General features: G+C 39.5%; 1 protein-coding gene across 2 annotated transcripts in view; it reads right to left on the bottom strand.

The window, feature by feature from the left end:
- The window catches only part of LOC102798852 (collagen alpha-1(XV) chain-like), a 66419-nt gene that overhangs the window by 1671 nt on the left and 42660 nt on the right, over nt 1–22088 (bottom strand). Inside the window, exons 6-43 of one of the 2 annotated variants that reach the window (XM_087846300.1) lie at nt 21500–21574; nt 20184–20270; nt 17578–17701; nt 17167–17210; nt 16619–16789; nt 16406–16432; nt 16237–16290; nt 16011–16091; nt 15486–15533; nt 15247–15372; nt 12362–12415; nt 11940–11975; nt 8263–8397; nt 7862–7921; nt 7729–7764; nt 7479–7523; nt 7061–7123; nt 6637–6672; nt 6462–6545; nt 6300–6365; nt 6053–6115; nt 5839–5928; nt 5707–5742; nt 5562–5615; nt 5179–5235; nt 4957–5016; nt 4824–4865; nt 4122–4149; nt 3756–3824; nt 3551–3576; nt 2364–2453; nt 2131–2284; nt 1918–2000; nt 1678–1806; nt 733–780; nt 568–630; nt 266–463; nt 35–150 (exon numbers count right to left, since the gene is read on the bottom strand). In XM_087846300.1, the coding sequence (XP_087702426.1) occupies nt 35–150; nt 266–463; nt 568–630; nt 733–780; nt 1678–1806; nt 1918–2000; nt 2131–2284; nt 2364–2453; nt 3551–3576; nt 3756–3824; nt 4122–4149; nt 4824–4865; nt 4957–5016; nt 5179–5235; nt 5562–5615; nt 5707–5742; nt 5839–5928; nt 6053–6115; nt 6300–6365; nt 6462–6545; nt 6637–6672; nt 7061–7123; nt 7479–7523; nt 7729–7764; nt 7862–7921; nt 8263–8397; nt 11940–11975; nt 12362–12415; nt 15247–15372; nt 15486–15533; nt 16011–16091; nt 16237–16290; nt 16406–16432; nt 16619–16789; nt 17167–17210; nt 17578–17701; nt 20184–20270; nt 21500–21574 (2858 nt within the window). Of the gene's footprint in view, nt 1–34; nt 151–265; nt 464–567; nt 631–732; nt 781–1677; nt 1807–1917; nt 2001–2130; nt 2285–2363; nt 2454–3550; nt 3577–3755; nt 3825–4121; nt 4150–4823; nt 4866–4956; nt 5017–5178; nt 5236–5561; nt 5616–5706; nt 5743–5838; nt 5929–6052; nt 6116–6299; nt 6366–6461; nt 6546–6636; nt 6673–7060; nt 7124–7478; nt 7524–7728; nt 7765–7861; nt 7922–8262; nt 8398–11939; nt 11976–12361; nt 12416–15246; nt 15373–15485; nt 15534–16010; nt 16092–16236; nt 16291–16405; nt 16433–16618; nt 16799–17166; nt 17211–17577; nt 17702–20183; nt 20271–21499; nt 21575–22088 lie in introns of both variants that reach the window. The other variant, XM_087846299.1, reaches the window with a different exon arrangement.

The raw sequence follows: 22088 nt of genomic DNA on the forward strand, positions 1-22088 counted from the left end.
CCAAGAAACAATTCAGTAAATGAAGTGTACAAACCAGAAGGGGTCAGCTAAGACATCCCGGCCATCAAAGGAGTAGATGGGTATCCTGGTATTGATTGGCCCCCCATTGCCGGTGAAAATTGAGCGCCAATTCCTAAACATCATGTCTCCCTGCGGTCAGACATAGCGGGTTCGATACATTTAAAAAAAAAAATTAAAAAAAATGCTTCAGACATGATGAAATTTTGCTGCTAGTGGTTGTTTGACAGTAAAAAGCAGCACTCACTCTGAGGTTGGTAACTGGCAGAGTCTGCCGGAAACCTGGATAGACAACGTGAACCAGGTCTTGTCTGTGGGATGAAATGAAGGCACGGTAGTTGGGAGCCAAACCCATCGCCTTGGCCTGCTCGAAGCACATCCGGTCAGCCATGTCAAGCCCCATCATGTCCCCTGAGTGAGGCTGGTTCAACGCCACCAGGTTGAGCTTCAGGGAGAAGACGGAACAGATCAGTGTTAATCCGAGGTTGTTCAAGAGACAACTAAAAACAAATCTCTTCACAAGGGCTTCGATGATAATTAAGCACTCACCCTGCTTTTAACAGAGTGTATTCTTTGTATGGTGTCTCCTCTTACATGATGTGAGGCTCGAGGCTAAATGAATCATTGAAAATAAATGTTAGAGAGATGAATACTCTAACACCAGATTCCACAAAGGCATTTTTTTTTTATATTGACAGGTTATGCAACAAGTACCTCATCTTGTGGGATAATGTTATTGGCGAGGTGGATCAGGCTGCCAAGCTGTGTGAACAAAACAGAAGTATAAAGTTAGGAAAATATATATCAAAAGTTGATGTATTTGAGTTCACGTTGCCCTTAAATCAATAATAATGATTTGATTCAGTAATATTTTCTGTTTTTTTTCCTGTTTGCAGCTCATTAATCATTTATTAGTTTAATGGAAAAAAAATGGACCTCAAAAAACTGTTTCCAGCATCTATACAAGTCCAAATATCAGACTAAAAGGATCAAGTGCCTCTTATTCTGAACTTTCTGCAGTTAAATCACATGTTCCAGTGCACTGACCTTAGCTATTTAGAGAGAGAGCGAGAAAGATGTTATTGATCCTACAAAGGTAATTATTGTCTTACAGCAGCAGGACAAAGAAATCTAAAAAAAATAAACAGTGTAGTTAAAGTGGCACAGGGGCAGAGGGAGAATCTTATAGTGTGAATTTAGCCAAAAAGTTCACATATACAACAGTGATAAAAAAAAACCCTAAGAAAATAAAAAATAAAAAGAGATTAAGTTAAAGAAGAGTAAAAAGAGTAGTGTGAATTGAATTAATAATAGGTACACTAGAAATCCAAGAAACTGCTACAAGAGAGGGTATAATACAGAAATATGTGTGTGGAAGTTTATGTCTGACAGGTGCGTTCACCTGTCACAGAAAGAAGAGTTACTGTACAGTTTCACATAGAAAGGTAGAAAGGATCTCCTGAAGCGTTATGGGAGAAGGGTTAAATCAGTATGAGTGAGAATGAGCTCTGCCGCCTCATTAGGGTGAAGCTGAGCAGGTGAGATGTGTTATTCATGATCATGATGGAGAGCTCTGTGACCAGTGTACTAATATGAACATGAAAGTATTTCTGTAACACGGTTTTACCAAACTGATAAAGCACCATTGTAAATTAGTACCTGGATCTCTTTCCATCCCTGGGAAACTTTAAGGAAGAGACTTCCTGTCGTTGTAACAAATGCCAGAGTGCCCTCTGCATCTTTCACTGTTTGCTGCATCATACTCTCACGGGTCGAAAACGTTTTTAGCTGAGAAGCAAATGTGGAAAAGTACAAAATGTGCAGAAAAAAATCAGTTAAGAGAATCACGGGTCTGGTGTTATATTAATATATAGCTCAGCCACAGATAAACTGACTTACAAACGCTGTGTTACTTGAAGGACTAGCAGGTCCAGGTGGTCCAGGAGGTCCAGGAGGGCCTGGGGGGCCAGCAATGGTAGGACCTGCAATAACAAAGATCTCAGTATCTTCCATGTAGAATATTGTAAGTGATTCTTTTATTTCATTAGTTACAGTAACTATACATCCTTCAGACGATTATATTTATTATATTTGCAGTTTAATGAGTTTTACCTGAACCATATCTCAAGGATGACCCAGAGGGCCCTGGAGGTCCTGGTGGCCCAGGAGGTCCAACAAGACCAGGCTTGCCATAGCCTGGTATACCAGGAGGGCCTGGCGGCCCAGGGGGACCAGGGGGACCGACCACTGATTCTCCTTTGGGCCCCTAAAATATATAAAGGACAGAATTACTAACACTTTAAGGTTTATTCTTTCAAAAATATACCATGATGCATAAAACTTACCACGGGTCCTGATCTTCCAGGGATACCTGAAATCCCCGGGAACCCCGCCTCTCCCTTTTCCCCTTTGATTCCCTGGTCACCATTCATCACCTATTAGTGCATACACAGGCAAAACCATCACACAGTAACCAACTGCTGACTGAAAAATCATTAAGAGCCAAAAACTACAGTCCTTTAAATGTCTACTTAAAGACTTCGAAAAGTAAGTCAATCTATAAAGACTCCCATGTAAAAAGACCAAACTTTAGAGCAGAAATCAAGTCTGGTACAAAACATGGTTGCAGTTTACGCAGCCAACTTTCCCCAACAACTCTACATGGGCTGAAACCGTTTTCACAACTTGTTAACTTTCTATTAAAGTTTAATTCTATCTGGAGTGTGGTTGGCAGAAGTTGACAAACATGGCTGTAGCCACCAGCTCCCTGCTAGGCTTCAAATGCCAGAACTCCTGTTGGTATGTTTTGGAGTATTTTTATATGAGTATTTAAAATGATTTAAAAGGTTTGTGGTCCAATTCAAGCGAGTGAAATTCTAGTATTTTATTTGAATGTTACTAAGTACTTATTAGCAGCCGCCTTTGCCGTCATGCAGTCAGCACACGTGGTTGAACGTTGTTAATAAAGTTTGCTAAAATTAACTAATAATTTGGCACTGAACTCTCTTTCTTTACATGACATAAGTCTCAAATCATTCATTGTCTTAAACTAATCTAAGTGGTTCCTGACTCAACCACTTTTTTGCAATGACTTTTTTCCACTTGTAACAAGCAGTAAAGCTACAACTGGGGCAAATTTTAATTGTTAAAAATACTTTTGAGACATTTTTGTCATCCAGTAGTTAAAAAATGTTCAAAATCCATGATAATGATTTTTTTTCTTTTTTTTTTTGTCATCCAGTATGAACTCTACATTTCCTTAGAATATTTGAGCAAATGTGCTATAAAGTATCTGCCTATATATTTCCAGCTAAACTGTCTCCAACTGGTTTACCACTAATATTTTCTTTTACGTCTTCACCCGACTTAGCTTTCAGGATATTTTAGACACATTCTTACAACCTGATCATAAATCCACAAAACAAATGGCTATATTCACCTTTTACATACAATTTGTGGTTAAAATTCAAGCACATATTCCATAACAAAAAAGAGAAAAGAGCAACCTTTGTTTGTCCCTTATAAAACTTACCCAGCCTCCTCTTTGATTATGTGACACTAGAGGAGAAACAAAAACAACAAACAAACAACACTTTAATTCTTGAATCACAGCAGGTTAAAAAACTACATAAATTAGCTCTTTTAAACCTCCTTTATATTAAGATTGATTTTTCTCTGATAATTCTTAATATATTTAGTGTTTTTATTTTAATACTAAGGAAGACATTTTAACTCACTTGGTGGAGCTGGTATCCCTGGAAGTCCCCTCTCTCCCTTCTCCCCTTTTATTCCTGTCTGACAGTTACCTTTGAGACAACAAAATGTACTGTAAATACTCTGCAACTTTGGGTATGTTTATTAAGAGTCTTGATGCATTCTCAATTATCCAGGAAAGTAAATCTCCAAAAGTTGATTCTGTTCATCTGGACATAGCGTTTTGTGTTTTTAGGGTTAGGGGTTACGTTTCTCCCACAAAACACTACGTCCAGATGAACAGAATCAACTTTGGGTATGTTTATTAAAAGTATTTTGAGTGTAAAGGCAGTCTCTGGCAAACTATTTCCGTAATTAGTTGATGTTTAATTTACAGGAAACAAACCTACCAGCTGCAATGGTTCCATTTGAATTAAGCTGAAATAACAGAAAAAAATGCAGATTAACAACAGGCAGTGACACAATTCCTTGTCAGTTTACAATACATTATGGTACTGATACGTCCGTTTTGCATGTCAACACTACACTTGATCAACAACTGCAAACACATGCAGATTTTCTACAGGTGCGACTTTATAACTACCTCCTTTTGTTTCCTGCACTTAGCCTTCATCTTTACAGACTTGAAATGCATCATGCAGGGATATTTTGGAGCAGCTGTTAAAATGTTTTGAGTGATAAAAGGTGTTACAATGAAAAACATGCGTGTTATTGGTACACAGAAGGAAAAGCAGAGGACGGTGTGAAGAGAGGAAAAAAAAAAAAATGGCGTGGTAGCCCACAAAAAAAGTTTTGTACTTTTGTGCACATGAGGTTTGATCAAGATGCACTTCAGAGTCGGCTCAGCGTACACTCTAAAGTCCGATGGATAATTAATATACATGCTGACTTTTATGCAGCCTGTGTCAGAGAAAAATCAAGTATGCACTGCAGATAAGCAGACAGACTTTGTGCGAAATCGATATTCCACAATACAAATATAATTTTACCAGTGGGATTTTACATAAAGCTCTTTAACACAGGCTGTACTAAAGCTGTCGATTTATTATGCTTTATTAGTATACAGTGCAGCTGTACGGTCAGAAACCTACGGGTGTTTTGCAGTGTGGTCTGGGGGGTATAGGGAACACTGTCTTTAGAAAGAAAAGGAAACAGTGAGCAAATAAAACACATAATTTAAGGTGACAATTGACAAGAACTGTGTAAAAAATTAAAAGTGTTTACTCCTTTGGGGCAGTTGAATATTCCTGGGCGCCCCGGTGGGCCGGGAGGGCCGGGAGGTCCCTATGAAGAGTAGAAGAAGAAAAGACAAAACTGAAAAAACTGAAATGAAACTCTTTGTCAAACTGGCACAAGGAAATCAAAGCAACCTATGTTTCATTTGAAGATTATGATCAAAACCAGGTGCACAATATTAATACATAGAAACCGTAAAGCGTGACTCACTGGCAGGCCTCGAGAGTCCCCTTTCTCTCCTTTGGGTCCCATGAGGCCTGGGCGACCCTACAGAGACAGAGAGTTGTTATCCAAAAAGCAATTAAGTTTTTAAAAAAGAAAGTTACATAGATTTTAACTTCAACAATTCCCGCAGGGAAATTTGGGAGATTGGATAGTTTGCTGAACAAGTCAGTGTGTGATCAAATTTAACATAAAACCTAATCAAACAGGAGTTTCAATGCATGCACTGAGAAAATGAGTTTGGAGAAAGCTAATCGTGTCAAATATGCACTGTTTTAGTTCATCTTAATCTTCTAATTTTTGAATCAATGCACAGAAATATGTTAATCTACTCTTAATTAGACAGTGTTTGGAGAGTCCATGGTGCTTACTGGTCTTCCAGGGAGCCCAAATTCTCCCTTGTGTCCCACTGGTCCTATGGGCCCCTGTTGGGAATTAGAAAAAGTGATGCACCTGATGATCTATATCAGTGGAAATAAAACCAGCATTCATTAGCATTTACTTTCAATCACTTACTTGAATTCCAGGGGGCCCTGGTACACCGTTCTCTCCCTGCAAAAAAGCTATATTTATGTACCATCCTGCACTCTTCATACACATACACAGAAAACTTTACCAGGGAGTTAGGTCTAGAAAGTGCAATATAACCTTGAATCCTTTGGGTCCCACTGGCCCAGGCAGGCCTGACATCATGGATCCATCTGCTGAGATGACAAATCCTGGTTCACCCTTTTCACCCTGTGTGTACACACAAGTACATTTAAAAAAAAAAACAAACAAAAAAAAAAAACAAACTTCCTGATAGTTTTCATTATAGTGTCCATACAGAAAACAAATCATGTTGTATGTACATCCCACTTACTTTAAGTCCAGCCGGTCCTTGCAAACCTGGAAATCCCATGTCACCCTTTGGACCCTTTGGTCCCTGCAAATAATTATGAGATTTCACAATTGAATAATTGATAATCTATATAATGAAATAAGTCAAAGAGCGACAGCAGCGGGATGGTATTCCAGTAGTCTTTTCGTAACCAGAAGAGTCGCCCTCTGGTGGCTATTAGAAAGAATGCATTTGGTCTACACTCAGTGAATTTTGGTCAGGTACTCACAGCGGGTCCCTGAGCTTCAAAAATCCCTGAGAAGTTAAAGGCACCATCTGTGTCGTTCAATAAGAGCTGAAGACAGAGAAAAGGAGTTTTAACAGTAAGACGGGGACTCACTAAACATCATCATGTTTAAATAGTAGAGTCACCAAAAGTATCACTACTTACATCCTGAAGGTTGATGATGGTTCCTGGTGGTCCAGGTGGTCCTGGGGGCCCAGGCAAACTACGCCCGTCCTGTCCTGGCTCTCCCTGGAAAAAAAAAATAGTTGACATTTTTACCTTTCAGCACATAGATGTGCATGTATGCAGTATCAGTCTAGCAACTCGTTGATGGTTTCACCTTTTGTCCTTGGTCACCTTTGTCCCCCTTTGGTCCCTACAGACACAGGATTAAACATTAGCTGTGGTTCTTAGTGCCACTTAAATATGTGTCTGTTCTCTCCAACTAGTAAAAATATAGTATGGGTAAAATCATTTAAAAAAACATAAACAAAAGACACATATATAATTGTTGCATTTTGTAAGTTGGTTAACCTTACTCTCCAGTTGCTGCTGCATCTGCAATCTACTTTGCAACCCAACCCCACCCAAGCTACGGCTTTTTATGCTGTTTTTGAGTTACATCTGTTGTCACTGATGCATGCAAACTAGTGCAGACTGAAATAATTTACAGCTTGACTGAACATAATTTATTTAAGCATCAGTCTTTAAAAAAAAGGGCACACTGCTTGTTAAAATGTGTCAGAATTATTTAGATCACTGACCTCTGCTCCAGTCAGTCCGTCTGTACCAGGAATGCCTGGGTCCCCGGGAACACCCTGCTCTCCCTGCAGAAGAAATGAAGAAAAATAAGCATCATTATGATGTAAAAAGGTGACTTGATTTCTGTCTTCTTAAAACTGAGGAATTCTTTCTGAAAAACTGATAAATAACCAAATCAATTATATTGATTATAATGTTCCAATCTTTAGGGACACAGCGTTCAAGTGGAACCCAGTGAGAAGCACAACAAAGTTGGCTGTGAACCTGTAAGAAGACAGAATCTTTACTTTCTAGAGCACCATGTAGCCTAAAGCCGACATCTCCTCTCACCACAAGGCCTTTTACTTTATGTCATTTATGGACCTAAAGCAAGCAGACTTTCAAGAAGCTTGTCTGATTTGATATCTTCAGCAGACTAACCTTTTGTCCTGGCTTTCCTGGAACACCAACAAAACCATCCTGACCCTATGAAAAGGATGAAGGAGACAAAATAAAGAAATCTAGATTAAAAAAACAAAAACAAATTGCATTTAGCAAAAACAGCAATTTATTGTATGCATCACTGAATGCCATCCAAGGCCTTAGACTTTAAATGTTCACCCATCCAACTTAACCTGAGAACATTTTTCAGGGAGAGCCATTCACATAGACCCACACACAAATATTTTACCTTGGGTCCTGGAAGTCCTGGGAGTCCTGGAGGTCCCTGTGAAAATCAAACCAAAATCAAACCTCGTGTAATAACAGCAGCCGTTCGTGAAATGCTAAAATGATAAGACACTAAAATCGTGCCACATTTGTACCTGTGGACCTCTGGGTAATGTCGCTGCTGAAGCGGCCTCTAGCCCCGATCCTTCCAGGTCCTAAAAAAGTGCAAAGGCATCTAGCAATGAGCCAACATGTTTGTTGGAAACGAGGGCTCACATCAAATTTATGCACAGTTAATGATCAAAACTTTTGTTATAACACACACGCTGCAGCATTCACAGGCAATTCATTTGCACTGTTTCTGTGTTTACAGGGAGATTGGGTTAAACATTGCATAGTTATTATACATTCTTTGTCATCATGCTCTAGTTCTACAAACAAATCCCTACTCATATCAGCTAAAGTTGCAGATTATTCTTTATGATTTTCTAATGATAAAAACAACAAAACATTAGATATATTATCCCCATACACTTAGTAGTGAAACACACTATACCTCAAAGTCTGGGATGAAGTTTCTTCCTGGAGGCCCTGGGGGGCCAGGAGGACCAGGCAGACCCCTAGGACCAGGATGTCCTTCTGGACCATCTGCTCCTGGTAGACCTGGGAATCCTGGTGGGCCCAGATCTCCCTGAAAGAGACAAAATGTTTTTGTTTTTGTTTTTACTTTTAAAAGTAAAAAAAATTTAGCAGGTAAGGAGTTGCTTTAACACAGCACAAGAAACCATTTGCCTCAATGCAAGTATAAAAAGTGAGCAGAATTATGATTGCCAATATCGATAATGGTGGTTTGTCAATGTATCAAATATAATGAATAGCAAAATGAGCAGATCTTAACCTTTGGCGGGAGGTAAGTGAGCAGAGCTATGCTGTAGTATTGTGAGACGAAAAAACCCCCAAAAAACCCCCAAATTGCACACATTTCTATTGCTGACTCTCCCTACCGATTTACTCTTTGACAGTTTTAAAAGTAATTTAAAAAAAGATTAAAAAACACATTTCAATCGACTTCAGCACCGATTAAATGACACAGGCAGACATCGTCTTTCAACTAACCCTAACTCACTTCTCCACAGTTCCCTCCCATGTTCTCAGCCTGTTACAATTCAAAACAAAGAAGCGTAGCCATATAAATAAGCAACAAATAAATAATACAAGAGTGAATTTGGTCTTTTCAATTCTTGGCGTTCGTATCACTCAAGGATTACACCTTCCTTTTACCAGTATACCACTGACAATCTCTAGTTAGCAGCTCCATTACGAGCGATATCACAAATGATCAAATTCAGAAAAGAGTCACGCCACCAATTAGGATCTGGAGATTTATTACATCATTACTGAAAGAACAAAACTTCATGGGCTGGGCGCTCAGGTATGCACCGGCTCACTCCCGGTGGCTGCTTGTCGGGGCCTGGTGCCTGTGGCTCGGTCGTGCCCCTTCAGGGGGTGGAGTGCCCTCGGCCTCTGGGCCTGGGGCTCGGTCCACTGTGGCACAGCTGGCTGCCGGTGGAGCTTAGGGGCACATCACTGCAACCCTCTCTGGCTTCTGCTCTGCGGCTGCTGGGTGATCCCTCATCTGGGGCTCTCCTCAGCTCTTTTCGGTAGAGTGCCCCTCCGTTGGTCTTCCTTGGACTCTTGCGTTCTGGGGGTCTCTGGTCCCTGGATCTCCTCCATACCTGCTTCATGCCCTGGAGGACAGGGCTATGGCTCCCCACACCCTCTAGCAGATCGTTACATGAAGGAACCTTTTGAATACAAGCGCGCTCATGCTCACAGGTTTACACACAGGTGTTCACAGACAAACTACACCTCTCTTTGCTGCTACCTCAAAGCACACTGTGCGCTGTCGATCTTACGTGCTGTGCAATAATAGTCAATATTTAGTATTTACACATAGATTATTGCAATGATGATGTTTATTATATTGCTCTCTTTTTTGCTTGCTTTCTGTCTTTTTTTTCCTCTCAACAGGTGATCCAGGTGATTGATATATATGTATTTTTTGCCCCCCACCTTTTTTTTTGTTTGTTTGTTTGTTTGGTTTTTTTTGTGCCCTTTATCTCCCATTTCTCTTCCCCGCTGTTCTTCTTTCCCTCCCTCTCTTTCTTTCTCCCTTTCCTTTCCCCCAGTCACGTCTGTCCCATATGTAACAACTGAAAATAAAATAAAATAGACAATAAAAACAAAGGTCAATCAAATGGACCAGTACGGCAAGGCGGGGATGGTCCACTTGGTATAGTAAATCCGTTGGGCATCTTTCTTGGCCTTTAGACAATAATTCTGATGGCAAAAGAACCAAATGGGACAAGTGGCAGGAAAAAAAGAAGAAAAAAAGAACAAAACTTCATTAATTATTTCTAAAAGAAATGGGCAGCATATTTAGATAATAATGACCTGAAAGGAATATCACCATGTTGTCCGTGGCTTGGTCTGTGACCCAGCGTTTTGGGTTTATTTTGTATTTTTGATTCTTTATGTTTTATTGAAAACATGTTAAAACAGTTATCTGTTATTATTAGTTAGGATTTAGTTGAGTTGTATTCTAGTTTTTCAGTCATCTATGTCTCCCTGGTGGTGTGTCTCTTTTGTTCTCCGTGTTGTCTGTCTTGACACGTGTTCTATGGAAAGCAGGAGATGTAATAATGTAGGGCAAAATATTATCTTACTGTTCATATAAGAAAAAGAAGGAAAAAATTCTTGTATCAGAATTGGAACAAAAAAGTCAAATTAGAATCCTGCCCACGATGACATTGCAAAATTTCTTTACACAATGAATCTACCAAAACTAAATGACGAACATATTGTGGTTCTGGATTCACCTATTTCAATGTATTAAACAATAATGCCCCAGGGCCAGGAGATTTTCCAGCAGGGTATTACAAACACTCTTGGCCTTTGCTAGCAGCTACCTTTTTCAGAATTTTCATGAAGTTGTAATTTTCAAAACACCACCACTGACCACTACAGTCAGGTAACCTTAGATATCTAGGTATAACATTTTTCTGCCAAGCTCTCAGACCTGGTACGGTTGAATCATTTTCCTTTATTAAAAACAGGATAATCTCAAACGTTGGAGAAGTTTGCCTATATTACTCATGGAAAGAGGTACCACCATTAAAATGATGCTTCTACCAAAAATAAACTACTCATTTCCACCGATCCCTAGTAAAATCCAGATAATTATCGGAACAAAATACAAAGTTTTTCATCATGTAATGAGAAAGGGTGTGGAGCGTCCAGGAGACAGAACAACTATTGCTGGGTGCATCTTGTCTTGGACCCAGACCAGTTAGTCTTGCCCCTTCCCTTTGTTACACATCTCCAGATGAGTCTTCATCTGCGCACTCAAATACACTCTTTGTGGTGGGGGTGGTGGGTGCTGACCCAGACTCAGTGGTGTTCCGGGGCATTGACATTGCTGACCCTGGGTCAACCTTCTTTAGCATCATGGTGGATTTTGGGGAATGAGGGTGCCTACTGAGACAGTGGTTTTCTGCCAGTCCCTGCTGGTGCTTGTTGGTCCCAGGGTGTGTGGGTGGAGGTCGTCAGCCCGCTCCCTTGGTGGCACAGGTTGGCCTGGACTTCCACCATGTCGGGGAGGAGTGGCGCTGGAACCCTGGGACCCTGATATCGGCTCGTACCAGGGTGGCCAGCCTCTAGCAGGGTCGAGTGCCCGTTACCTCTGGTTCTCTGGGATTCTCACCCTTTGGCTGTGGGCACCCCATCTGGGGCCTCTCTCCTTCTCTCTGTGTGCCTTCAGGCTTCTGGTGGGTATTGTTGCAGCTTCCCACCCTCATTATGAAATACATTTGTGACAAAGACTTTCTCTCTCTCTGTCTCTCTCACTCATACACACAGACTATAATTGTGGATTTATGTATCTGTGTATTATCAAATTTCTTGTGTTCACGTGCTTGCCTGTCTTGACTTAGACATCGTCATATCCATATATAATATTAATATTTAAAATGACACAAAAATAAATGAATAAATAAGCAGATAAATGATTCACATGAACAAGAGGAGCCTATAGAGATTCTGTATAGCTGTTCTTGCAAAAGCTAAATGTGTTCGGCACCACCATGCATTCAGATCACGTCTGATTGCAAAACCTGCCAGCAGGACAGGATTAAAAAAACCAATAACAAAAACAAAAAAACAAAACAATCTTACCTTTGGTCCTGGTTGACCACTCACACCAGGCTCGCCCTGTTCAAAACATAATGAAATAGAGTTAGCTCGTGTTTAATGGGGAAAGGTTGTTCTTTCTGGTTTCCATGAAAACAAAAACAGAGCGGCTATTGCAATGCAGACTTGTTTACACTCGAGCCCCTTTGGCTTTATTGGTCCATTGGGGCATCTCATTAAGAGGCTCTTTGTGTTAGGCGGTTATAGAGTTTTTGTCTAATTGTTTTTGCTAACAGAGCACTTAGAGGCCTTCTCTAGGGAAATCAGAGAAGGCTAAAACTAAAGGTTGAGGATTGGAAAACACACAAATGAGAGCCAAAACCAGTGAGAGGATTTTTAAAGTCTTGTCTTCTTAAATCCATGTCTTAAATAGTGACAATACAAAACAAGTTGATCATTAGCCTTACCTTGTCTCCTCTCTCCCCAGCAGGCCCAGGATTGCCATCTTTTCCACTGACTCCCTGCAAGTGTAACAAAATTATTTTTTTCCCCTCAAGAATTTGGATTTACATGTATTAGAGTTGGCATAGTTTGCGTAATTGTGGCTCTTATTCAGATTTTTGGACAAAAGCGGGCTGCTTTGTGTGAGCTCATAAAAGCGAGCTGTTTGAAATGAGCATATTAAAGCTCTTGAGCTTCTGGTGTCTGAAGTGAATAAAACTTTCATGAACCAAAGCAGCCTGGCAGTGAATACTCTATGCCTGTGAGTGCATCAATTACACTGTTAGTAAGAGCTTCTATAATTTAAAAAAACAAAAAGACACATTTCCCCCAACAGATGCTACAGCTGCAACCAAATTCAAGTGCTTGTTGTTCATCACTTTAGCTCCTGCCGTAAAAGCTGCGAGGATAATGGAAAGAAAGGCCTGATCCATTTACTGGTGTGTGGGTGCAAATACAAGCTTTTGAAAATGAAACATTTTCACAAGCCTCTATGTAGTCTCGTGAAAAACAAAGTACATCACATGATTTAATGACGTTTGTTTAGGCTCTCAGTTCTGGCCACAGAATTTCAATCAGGTTGAAGTCTGGACTAAGCCCAGGCCACTGCAACAACCTAATTCTTCTCTTTTTCAGTAATTATATTGTAGATTTGCTGCTATGCTTGGGATCATTGTCCTGCTGTGTAGCCTAGCTTGAGCCATTGGAGAAATACTTTCAATAAATACTTGAGTAGATAGAGGAGTTCATGACTCAGTGACTGCAAGGTGCCCAGGTCCTGTGGCTGCAAAACAAACCCAAATCATTACCCCTCCACCACTGTGCTTAATAGTTGGTATGAGATGTTTCTGCTAATATGCTGCATTTGGGTTTGATTTGATTTGATATACCTTTATTAGTCCCACAAGGGGAAATTTCATCAAATGTGCTGCTGCGCTTTATGACCAGACTTCTCTACTTTGGTCTTGTCTGTCCAAAAGAAATTGTTCAAGAACTCTTGATCAGTTTTACAAACCTAAGCCGTGCAGCCATGTTCTTTTTAGACAGAATAGGTTTTCTCTTGGTGACCCTTCCAAAGAAGCCACACTTGTCTCAACCTTTTTCTAGTTGTACTGTCACAAACTTTAACATCTAATATACTAACTGAGGCTTGTAGAGTCTGAAATGTGGCGCTTGGGTCAGACCTTGTGGTGAAATTGTTGGGACATCCATACTGGGGAAGATTGTGACTAGGGGTGGGGGGAAAAAATCGATACTGTGTAGTATCGTGATATTTTGTTTGCTAATAATGTATCGATACAGGGACAGCAGAAATCGATATTTTGTTACAAAAAAAGTTTTTGTGGACTGGAACATGCTCTGACTTCAGAGCATGTTGATCCTTTTTCTGAGCAAGAATCCTGACATTCCTTCACTGTCCAAATGTGTTAACTTTTTTTTGGCAGCAATAAACATGACAGTTTACTTATTTTAATTTAAGACATGTTTTATTTTAATTAAGTTTAAAACTTTTTTTTATTTTAAAAAAATAAAAAATTAAAAAATTATATTTTGTTTTAATTTACTTTCAAATTCTTCAGTTGCTGAATGGGCTGCATAGTTTTCATAAATTTCATAGTTCAGAATAGCTATAATTGTACCAGATGGTTGCGTTCAGTTAAGTTGGACTAGACTGTAATACAAACCGTTCAGTTTGTCAACAATAAAACTGAAATGAGAGAAAGACTGAGTGTGAGACTTTGATATTAGATAAAATGAATATTGATAAAGTTTACCTTTATGTACAGAATCTGAATATTGCAAATTATTTTGAAAAATTGCAATAATATCGTATCGTGCGTTAAGTATTGTGATAATATCGTATCGTGGGATGTATGGTGATTCCCACCTCTAATTGTGACCTTGTATTAACACACACCTGATTGCACCAGACCCACAAACTACCAACTTCTGCTTTTATAGAAGTGGTCACACTTTATGATGATCAAATAATCAGGTGCATTTGATTAGCAGCTCCTGGCTGCTGCTTAACCTCTTAAACCTTATAAAAAGTAATAAGGACGCACTTGATTTTTCACAGAATTTCATAGTGCTGGGAAAACTTCATTTTTCACATGATTATAAAATGAGGTGGCAGATATGTTTATGTACTGTACAATTTAACTACAAAAATGGAACCACTACCTCTTAACTGCAGACACATACAATCTTTGTTCATTCTGTGCATCAAGCAATGGCAGGAAAGCAGTAAATGAACATTTTAAATGGCATTAGGGGAAATACTGTCTTTTCAGCCCATTGTACCTGACCAGACCCTGACTCTGAATCAGACCCAGAGCCACTAAACCACTCCTCAGACACCTGAACACAGAACCCAGGTCAGAAATGAATGTTCTGAAGGCAAAGACTAAAAAAAAGATGCATTTCAAAAAAACTTAATCACAGAAATGTTTCATGCAAAATTATGTTTTTGTTTTTTTGTTTTGTTTTGTTTTTAATAACTGCTCTTGATTTTAATTAATTCTATTGTGGGTGTCAGGTGGGTCCTTTGAAAGAGGTTTAATAGAGTTAGAGTATACCTCCTGTTTAACTTTTAGCATAAATTAGCAAATGACAAATGAGTTTGTTATGTGAGAGCAGCTGTGAAATCTACTAAAGAAATTACATTTTCAGTGTCTGCCTTGTCCTTCCAAAGAAACCATAATACTGTATAAACTTGAGCCTGTATAAACTATAATACTTGAGCCGCTAGAGTTTACAACATGTAGAAAACATATTGGTTCATTTAGTATTTTTAAGCTCCTGCATTTAGATTGGGCTCTAACAGAAAATGGACCAAGGTAAAACTCACAGGAAGTCCAGGTTCGCCCTTTGCTCCATCCCTTCCATCTTTCCCAGGAGTCCCAGGTAGTCCAGAAAAGATGTCCTCAGAAGGAGATCCTGGGGGCCCTGGGGGACCTGGAGGCCCTGGGGGACCCTGATAACACAAGAAAACATTACAGTTATGGGAAGGTAATGTAGAAAAATGCTCTGTAAAACAAGTAAACTATAGTGTCAGTATACAGAGACAGAGAAAGCAGCTTCACTTACCCTAATAATCTCCGTGTCACTGTCAAAGTCTTCAAATCCAGAACCCTCCTGATGAACACAAAGGCAATGACCCCTCATTTAGTCAAAAGGTAAGTCACTTATACTAAAAGTTTATGGTTGGTTATAACATAATGAGCCTTTTTTTCCTCAGTCCACAATATATAAATAAATATTTTATTTTCAACTTAAAATATTTATTTTCATCCCCAGTATGAATATCACTGCTGTGTAAAAATGTTGAGGAACATAATGAAAAAGATGGGCGTAACATCAGATCTGATTTCTGCTGCAACAAATGTGACTTAGCTTTAGCATCACACCAGAAAAAATACAACCTAACAAATTCATATCAACATTTGGAAACAGAATATGGGCAGTGTCTACATGAAAAGTTCACGTATATGAAGGTATACAGAACAGAAACAAGGATTTCACAAATAAACTGGAGCTAATTTTAGTTCCTTGTATGAATCAAGCACACCTGATTTTGCTTAAACTAAGAACAAAAATGAATAAATGACCGACCAGGAACACGGAGGACTTGCTGGGCTGCCCTGGAGGTCCTGGAGGACCCGGAGGGCCAGGTAGTCCAACACCAGGATCACCCTGAGAGAAACAGAAGAAAGTTTGTGTTGTTTTCTACATTTCAAGGATTACTTACTTATTTCTTTAATATTTAATATTTAATTTTACAAGTCCATGTTAAAATTTCTGTAACCACCTTGAAGGTTTTTAATTAATACTGGTTTACCTTTTCTCCCTTAGGACCAGACTCTCCGGGTAGTCCTGGAAATCCTTTTGCTCCCTGAGAGAGTCGACAATCACGGCAGTGCACATGAGCTTTCCCCTCTGAGACATTAAATAATAACTTCCACATGAAGGAAACTATATATTTGAAAGACTAGGAGGATTTTACTTACTGGTGAACCAGTTTCCCCTTTGCTTCCCTGGAGAAAAGACAAAAACAGAAAGTAAATCAATCATGTTTAAATCTGACATGTACGCCTGACATAAACAACACAACAGAGTAAAAAAAAACATCCTGTGCTCCGTAAACGGACGTCTGAATTGTTTAAAAATAGAAGCTTGTGAATGCCTCAAATTCAGTGCACAAATGCGCAGGTTAAACTCACAGGGTGTCCATCTTTCCCTGGAAGTCCAGGTGTGCCTGGGGGTCCCTGTGCTCCTTGTGGGCCTCGTTGTCCAGGCTCCCCTCCTTGTCCTTCTTCTGAGGCTGGTCCTGGGGGGCCTGGAGGTCCTGGGGGACCAGCTGGGCCTGGCTCCCCTTTCTGCCCTGGATAAACCTGGAGGGACTAAGGAGTTAGGATTTTTTTTTTAATTTTTATTTTTATGTAGACTGCAGTCACACTAATTTAAAAAAAAACAAAAGGAAAAAAATAGGGCAGCATCAGCTGTAGTAAGTGGGACAAACTTGCTCTACAGGAAACAGTTTCCGTTTTCTCTCTCTCTCTTTTTAAAGCACATTTAATGTTAACCTCATCAATCACGTCACTTCCAGCCCATCTAGAGTTACATCAGAGTACCAGCCATCCCCTTTACAGACCTTTAAAGACCTGTTTGAACTGCCTTAATTATATAAAAACTGTAATAATCTTAACCCATAATATCTTGATACAGCCACATTTATGTTATGTACATTCAGAAGATAATTCTGACTTACAGTGTCAGGTGTGGAAACTGAAGCACCTGTCTGTAATAACTTTGCTGTAACATAAAGAGAAAAAGGAAAAAACAAGCATGTTTGAGCACATTAAAAATGGCACTGCTTTGGATTTGATGAATAAAGCACAGATGAAAAGGTTGAGCATTGGATCATACGAACAAAGGAAAGGAAGCTACACTGTGTCTTCAGCAACATCTGGTGGAAACTCTTGGAAATGCAACAAAGGAGGAGCCGATTTACTGAATTGAATTGCAGCACAAACGAAGGGAAACATGAAATAATTTTGCTATATCACTGGTCTAATTCTGAAAATTTATATATATTTTTAAGTGGTAGATAACTGCTGTTTGTTGCCACAGGACAGAGTTCCTGAGACCACATTAAAACGTTTACATGAATGCATTTTACCTTGCACCGTGGTCACCTCCGTTTCCTGCCCAGAAGCTTCCTCAAAGTCGTCATCTTCGTCATCACTTGTTGGCATCTCAGTGGGTGGAGGTGGGATCACAATGTAAGTGGGGGCCAGCTCTGGCTAATAACCACGATGGTAAAATAAACAAACAAACAAACAAAAAAAGAAATCAGTGTGCATCTTTAGACCAACCTTCAGCACTAAACAATCCGGTCGTTAAGTCTGACGTCACTAGCCGTGTCTGGGCCTAAACTCCGCTGCAGGTCCATATATCAAACGATCACTATGGCATTACTGAGAGTTGAAAAACTGTCTAAAGTCTTTCATCTTTAATAAAATGATCAGCGTTCTGCTCTACCAGGTGTAACAATTGAGTTTAACATCCAGGCATCCATGAAAATGGAATTTATGACATTTAACGGAGTTAGAAGGAAGTTAGCTCGCTAGCTTCTATCTAAATACAATATAGCATGTCCTGACAGCGGGGTTTTGGAAACAAATTAAAACGTACAGCTCTGTTATCACTTCCAACATAAATGAAGACGGAAAACTAAACAGCAGTGACGTTTGTAGGGTTACTGAAGTTTGGCTAGCTGGTAATGATGTGCTACGTGACCGCTAGCGACACAGCTATGTTAGCATAATATAAACAAGCTAACTTTTTTTCCCACTCGATAAAAGTTAATGTGAGTGTTCTCGGTGGTCAGGAACAAATGTAATCGCATGGCAGGATGCTGTAAAAGGACCAAACTTCAGCCAGGAGAACAACTGAGATAATCCATCCACAATACGAGGTTAGTCATTCATATACTGCTGCATGGGCTGGGCTGTAGTTACATCCTAAGGTTTTAATAACTGAGCTTAAATAAATGATTAGCGGTAATAAAAGCCGAGGGAGGTCAACAGTGATCACTGACTGTTTTAGGAGCTTTTTGAGATTAAATAGAAGAAGATACAAAACATTAAACATGTTAACAACACAAAAGCCATATTAAACGCAGACTACTTTAGGACTTTTTAGAAGTAGGATTCGTCATGTCATCACTTAACGACCGGATAGTGCCCCGCCCCCTGTCTACGAAGAAGTAACCAAGAAGCTGCATATTTTTTATATTTTTAAATGCATAATATTCTGCAATCTGGATATTACAGCACACTAGTTATAGCTGCGGCTGTGGATTAATTAAGGAGCCTTTCTTTTTTTTTTTTCTTTCATAATTCAACAAAGAGTCTCTGTATATGTGAACAGACAACAAAACAAGAAAAAGAAAGAAAGCGAAGCGTTTGCCACGGATGGTAGGAAATGTTTGCTCTCAGATCAGATCCAAATACAGTGTCACACTGACAGCCTCATTCCACGCATTTCTTAGATTATTCCAACATTACGTCTACAAGATCTAAAATGTCATGACCGCACGCCTAGAAAAGCCCGCTGTCCTGCTCATGAGTGATAAATAGAAATGACTGCAGATGGAAAAAAGGCCGTGAATCATTTTCTTTCCTGAAGAGAGTTTTTGATTTTAATCCATCGTCTGACAGGCCTTTGAGTGTCCAAGGGAGACGCTTATTAAGTAGCTCAGACTGCCTGGAGAAGAGGTTGCACACATCTGGATTGTGTGTTCATACAAAAGGGACTGAAATACATGTACATCAGTGAAGTCATACTTGGACCACAGATAGTGATCTGTGCGATTGAAATCTCTCTTATCTGCACTTTTAGATGGTTTCTTAGCTAGTTTCTTGGAAGACAATCACCAAAAACACAAGTGTCTTTGACTCTGTAGCTTAAAGTTCCCAGAAAATGACTAAAAAATCAACTAAAAATTGATTTGTGGACTGAGTCTTAATATTAAGTTAAGTTTTAATCAACAGGTTTATTTTAAATCACTATGGGAACATAACTTATCTCTCTGTGTTTTTTATACAATGACACATCTTCTTGGAGTGCAGTTAAAGCAGAATTTGCTGAGAGTAATATGAGAAGACAAAGTGACTGTCGTGTTTGTACGGTATGCACGAAGCCAACAGCTACTTATTCAAGCTGATTATAAAGACCCAAAGCCAATTTCATTTGATTTGGAAGTGTAAAATGAGTTAGTTTGTAGGAGTACCTGGACAGTCATGCTCTGCAGTGTCTGCAGTTTGACTTTCCAGGCTTTGGATAGAATTAGGCCGGGGGTGTCGAACTCCAGGCCTCGAGGGCCGGTGTCCTGCAGGTTTTAGATGTGTCCTTGATCCAGCACAGCTGATTTAAATGGCTAAATGACCTCCTCAACTTGATTTTTAAGTTCTCCAGAGTCATGGTAATGAACTAATCATTTGATTCAGGTGTGTTGACCCAGGGTGAGATCTAAAACCTGCAGGACACCGGCCCTCGAGGCCTGGAGTTCAACACCCCTCAATTAGGCTTTTCTTTTTTAGTGGGCTTTTTTTTTAGAAGCAATTTCCTTAAGCATAGTAATGTGATACTTTTTGCTATAAATTCATTACAGATTGCACAGAGCTGGCAGCAAATATCATCATGTTGGTGTCTCCACAGGTACTGAGAGGACAGAAGCTTTTTCATTTGTGACTCGCTGGAGCAAATGAACAGTGCACACACCATGGTGAACTCTCTCTCCTCCACAATCTTCTTCACTTCATCTTTACCCTCCAAGTCTTCATCGTCACCGCTCCCGTAGCCAGAGGCCTGGAGTTGAAAAGGAGAGCAGGATAAAAGGAATTAGAAGACAAAACAGAGAAAGTTGGAAAAGTTCAGCAGACCAAAATCCCATCTGAGTTTTTAGCTGCAGGAAGTGAAAATTAAATGAGGAAAGAGGCCAAATGTACACATAAGCAAAACAGCCTTATTCCAGAGTTTGGTTCCCACGGTTACTCACATGTTACTGATTTTTTTCACTGAAACCTATCTTTAATTTAAACAAACAAACAAACAAACACTGGATATCAGAAATGATTAATGTTCTAAACAACATTATCAGGACAGACTGACTGTGGCTCTGTCAGGAATGCCTCTGTGTGTGTGTGTGTGTGTGTGTGTGTGTGTGTGTGTGTGTGTGTGTGTGTGAGAAAGAGAGAGAGAGAGCTTGTTTATGTTGTATATTACAGCACCCTGTAAAGGTCATGACTTTTTCTTTTTCCTTTTCCTAAAAATAACCTCCGTCTCACAAGATTCCTTCTCAGTATATTTTGCTACCTTGCTAACACAAGAAAGGACAATATTATTGAGGAAAACTTATCTCCATAGCCGGTAGTGGGCTTGATAATGCGTGTAATTTAAGACATTTACTTTAAATGTAGTGCACTTTAAAGATTTTAAAGGCAAGCAAATAGAAGAAAAACTGGGCAGCTCACGAAGATTTAAGAGGAAATTACTAGCAACATAAATAATTTCAACCACATATTAAGCTGGACCTTGTATTTATGATTACACCAATCCCTGTATGTTGTAACGCCACTATAGTTACAAAACAGGTAAATTTATGGCATTTTGAACATTTTCATATTTAACGTTTTACCTCTAAATGATTAAAAAATGTGTGAAATGACTTTTTTTGTCATTCAAAAATATATAGTGTGACAGTAGGCCATTTCAAAACCAGTTGTTTCATGCTGACCTAAAGCACTGAAAATAACCTGCCACTATTTCTGGGAAGCTGTTTGACAAGATTATAAAATCTAGCTGCTTTGACCCGCTGTCACTTTCATTTGCACCAAAGCAGGTGGAATGGATTCATGATGGTTTATGTTTTTAAATGTTTAAATGTAAATGTTGACGTATGCGGGCGTCAGAATTGAATTTTATGCAGTGCTGCATGTCTACCAGCAGAGGGAGCCATAGTTCCAAGTTTGCAGTGTTTTAGAGACGTTTGAGGAGCTGAACTTTTCTCAGTTTCGAGTGTTTTCATGCAGACTCACATAAGGATCGTCCTCCTCACACTGGTCATCTGGGGCCGTGGGATCTGCCTTCAACAGCAGCTGCTGGATGGAGCCCTGGAGAGGAGAGTTCGTGTTATATTGCACGCTAATTTAATTCATTCTGTCATTAAATTTTATACAAGCTCCGAGGACATTTTACACACACACACACACACTAATTTGGTCTGTCTGCTTAACAGTTTATCTGTCTCTCCCTCACTCGTTAGCACGCATAATTTACTGCATACACACTGAACACATTAACACACACATTCAACACTGCTGTTAAACATCTGGCTGGGAAACAGGTGCATTTCTGTATCTGCTCCAAAGACAATTTTCCCATCAACCTTAAAGCACCAGCCCATAATTTTAATATTTACTTGTGGCAAATTAACACAGAAGATTAAGCTATTTCAAATCCTTTCTGTATTTATACAATTATTTTTTATAATCCCTTCATTGATTTTCTTTGTCTTAATCAAGGAGGAGGAGATGCTGGAGACTATCCCAGCTGTGATAGGACGAGAAGCAGGGTACACCCTGGACAGAGTTATCACTGAGGGACAGATAAACTTCCTTCCTGGTG

Source organism: Neolamprologus brichardi, chromosome 9 (genome assembly GCF_056152115.1).
Source record: "Neolamprologus brichardi isolate AB-2024 chromosome 9, ASM5615211v1, whole genome shotgun sequence".
Taxonomy (NCBI): Eukaryota; Metazoa; Chordata; class Actinopteri; order Cichliformes; family Cichlidae; genus Neolamprologus; species Neolamprologus brichardi.